The sequence below is a fragment of the Propithecus coquereli genome, unplaced genomic scaffold (assembly GCF_000956105.1).
Source record: "Propithecus coquereli isolate 6110/MARCELLA unplaced genomic scaffold, Pcoq_1.0 Scaffold7, whole genome shotgun sequence".
Classification (NCBI taxonomy): Eukaryota; Metazoa; Chordata; class Mammalia; order Primates; family Indriidae; genus Propithecus; species Propithecus coquereli.
In genome coordinates this window covers 21,590,021-21,591,079 of record NW_012153062.1, presented here as the reverse complement: position 1 = coordinate 21,591,079, position 1,059 = coordinate 21,590,021, and the positions used below count along the sequence as shown (strand labels likewise).

The following is a 1,059-nucleotide window of genomic DNA, read 5'->3' as shown; positions in this document are numbered from 1 at the left end:
CCACATGACATGTAGAATTATACTTTATAAGAACTGATAATGGGGTGGGGTGGAGGATGCAGGGCAAGATTTTCTCTTTTGAGCTACTCCAAAAAAAATTACACCATATGATATTTTTTAAGCTCTTTTTTCTTGTCACTTGTTACAAGTACTATATACAATGGGTCAAAATGAAAGTTTTCTGAAATTAAGTTTTGTTGTTAAGTAATGCACAAAAGATAATTCTGATTTTACCCTGTATTTTACATAAGGGAGATTTCTAGTGTTACATAGCAAGTAGCCTTTTAATATTTTGCTTTGAATGAGACTTTCAACTGTAATAGGTGTAGTCTAAATAGGGACAGACGGCCTGGAATGCCTTTCAGCTGTAGCACATGGATTCTGAAAAACCTAACAAAAGCAATTACTTTTCAGAGATTAAAGATCTTGTTTCTTTCAAAAGAATAAAATGGAAAACAAACCTGGTGTATTATCTGAGCTACAGGAAGCTGTTCAGCATATTTCAGAGGTTCCACTAGTTCCTCATCCATTTGATCTTCCTTATAGCTGGAAAAAAGAATTGAAAAACACAGAGCTAAGGCAAATACTATTTTTAAATATGAGAACTATTTAAATATGCCACATACATTTAGTGTAAGTTTTTAAAATAATCAGTATTTATCAATAATCTTTGAAAAACTACCTAATGAAAATTTTTAAATGACATGATTATAAATATATTCATACTGCATTAAATTACTATGTAATAAGGTTAGCTAACATCACCCAATGTTCTCAAATCCTGTCTTTCTCTGAGACTTAAAATGTTTCAGAACTCTCTGTTCATGGAGGGTGCTTTTTATCATAGCATTTAAAGGTTTTCAAATGGCTCCAACCCCATTCAAGCCTCATCTCTAGCAACACTTTCTCTATGTAGCAGTCTATTGTTTCAGCCACATCCAACTACTGGCCACCCCCTAGTGGGCCTTGTACCTCTGGGACTCTCTTATGTTCCCCATGCTGTTATATCTGTTTGGACCAACGACCGATTCTCTTCTTTGTTTATTCTTCTTTTAAATA

The 1,059-nt window shown here is 33.7% G+C and overlaps 1 protein-coding gene across 1 annotated transcript in view; it reads right to left on the bottom strand.

The window, feature by feature from the left end:
* Positions 1 to 1,059, bottom strand: part of PIGK (phosphatidylinositol glycan anchor biosynthesis, class K) — a 135,573-nt gene that overhangs the window by 36,313 nt on the left and 98,201 nt on the right. The window contains exon 9 of the mRNA XM_012661038.1: positions 462 to 546. Within this exon, the coding sequence (XP_012516492.1) occupies positions 462 to 546 (85 nt within the window). The remainder of the gene's footprint in view (positions 1 to 461; positions 547 to 1,059) is intronic.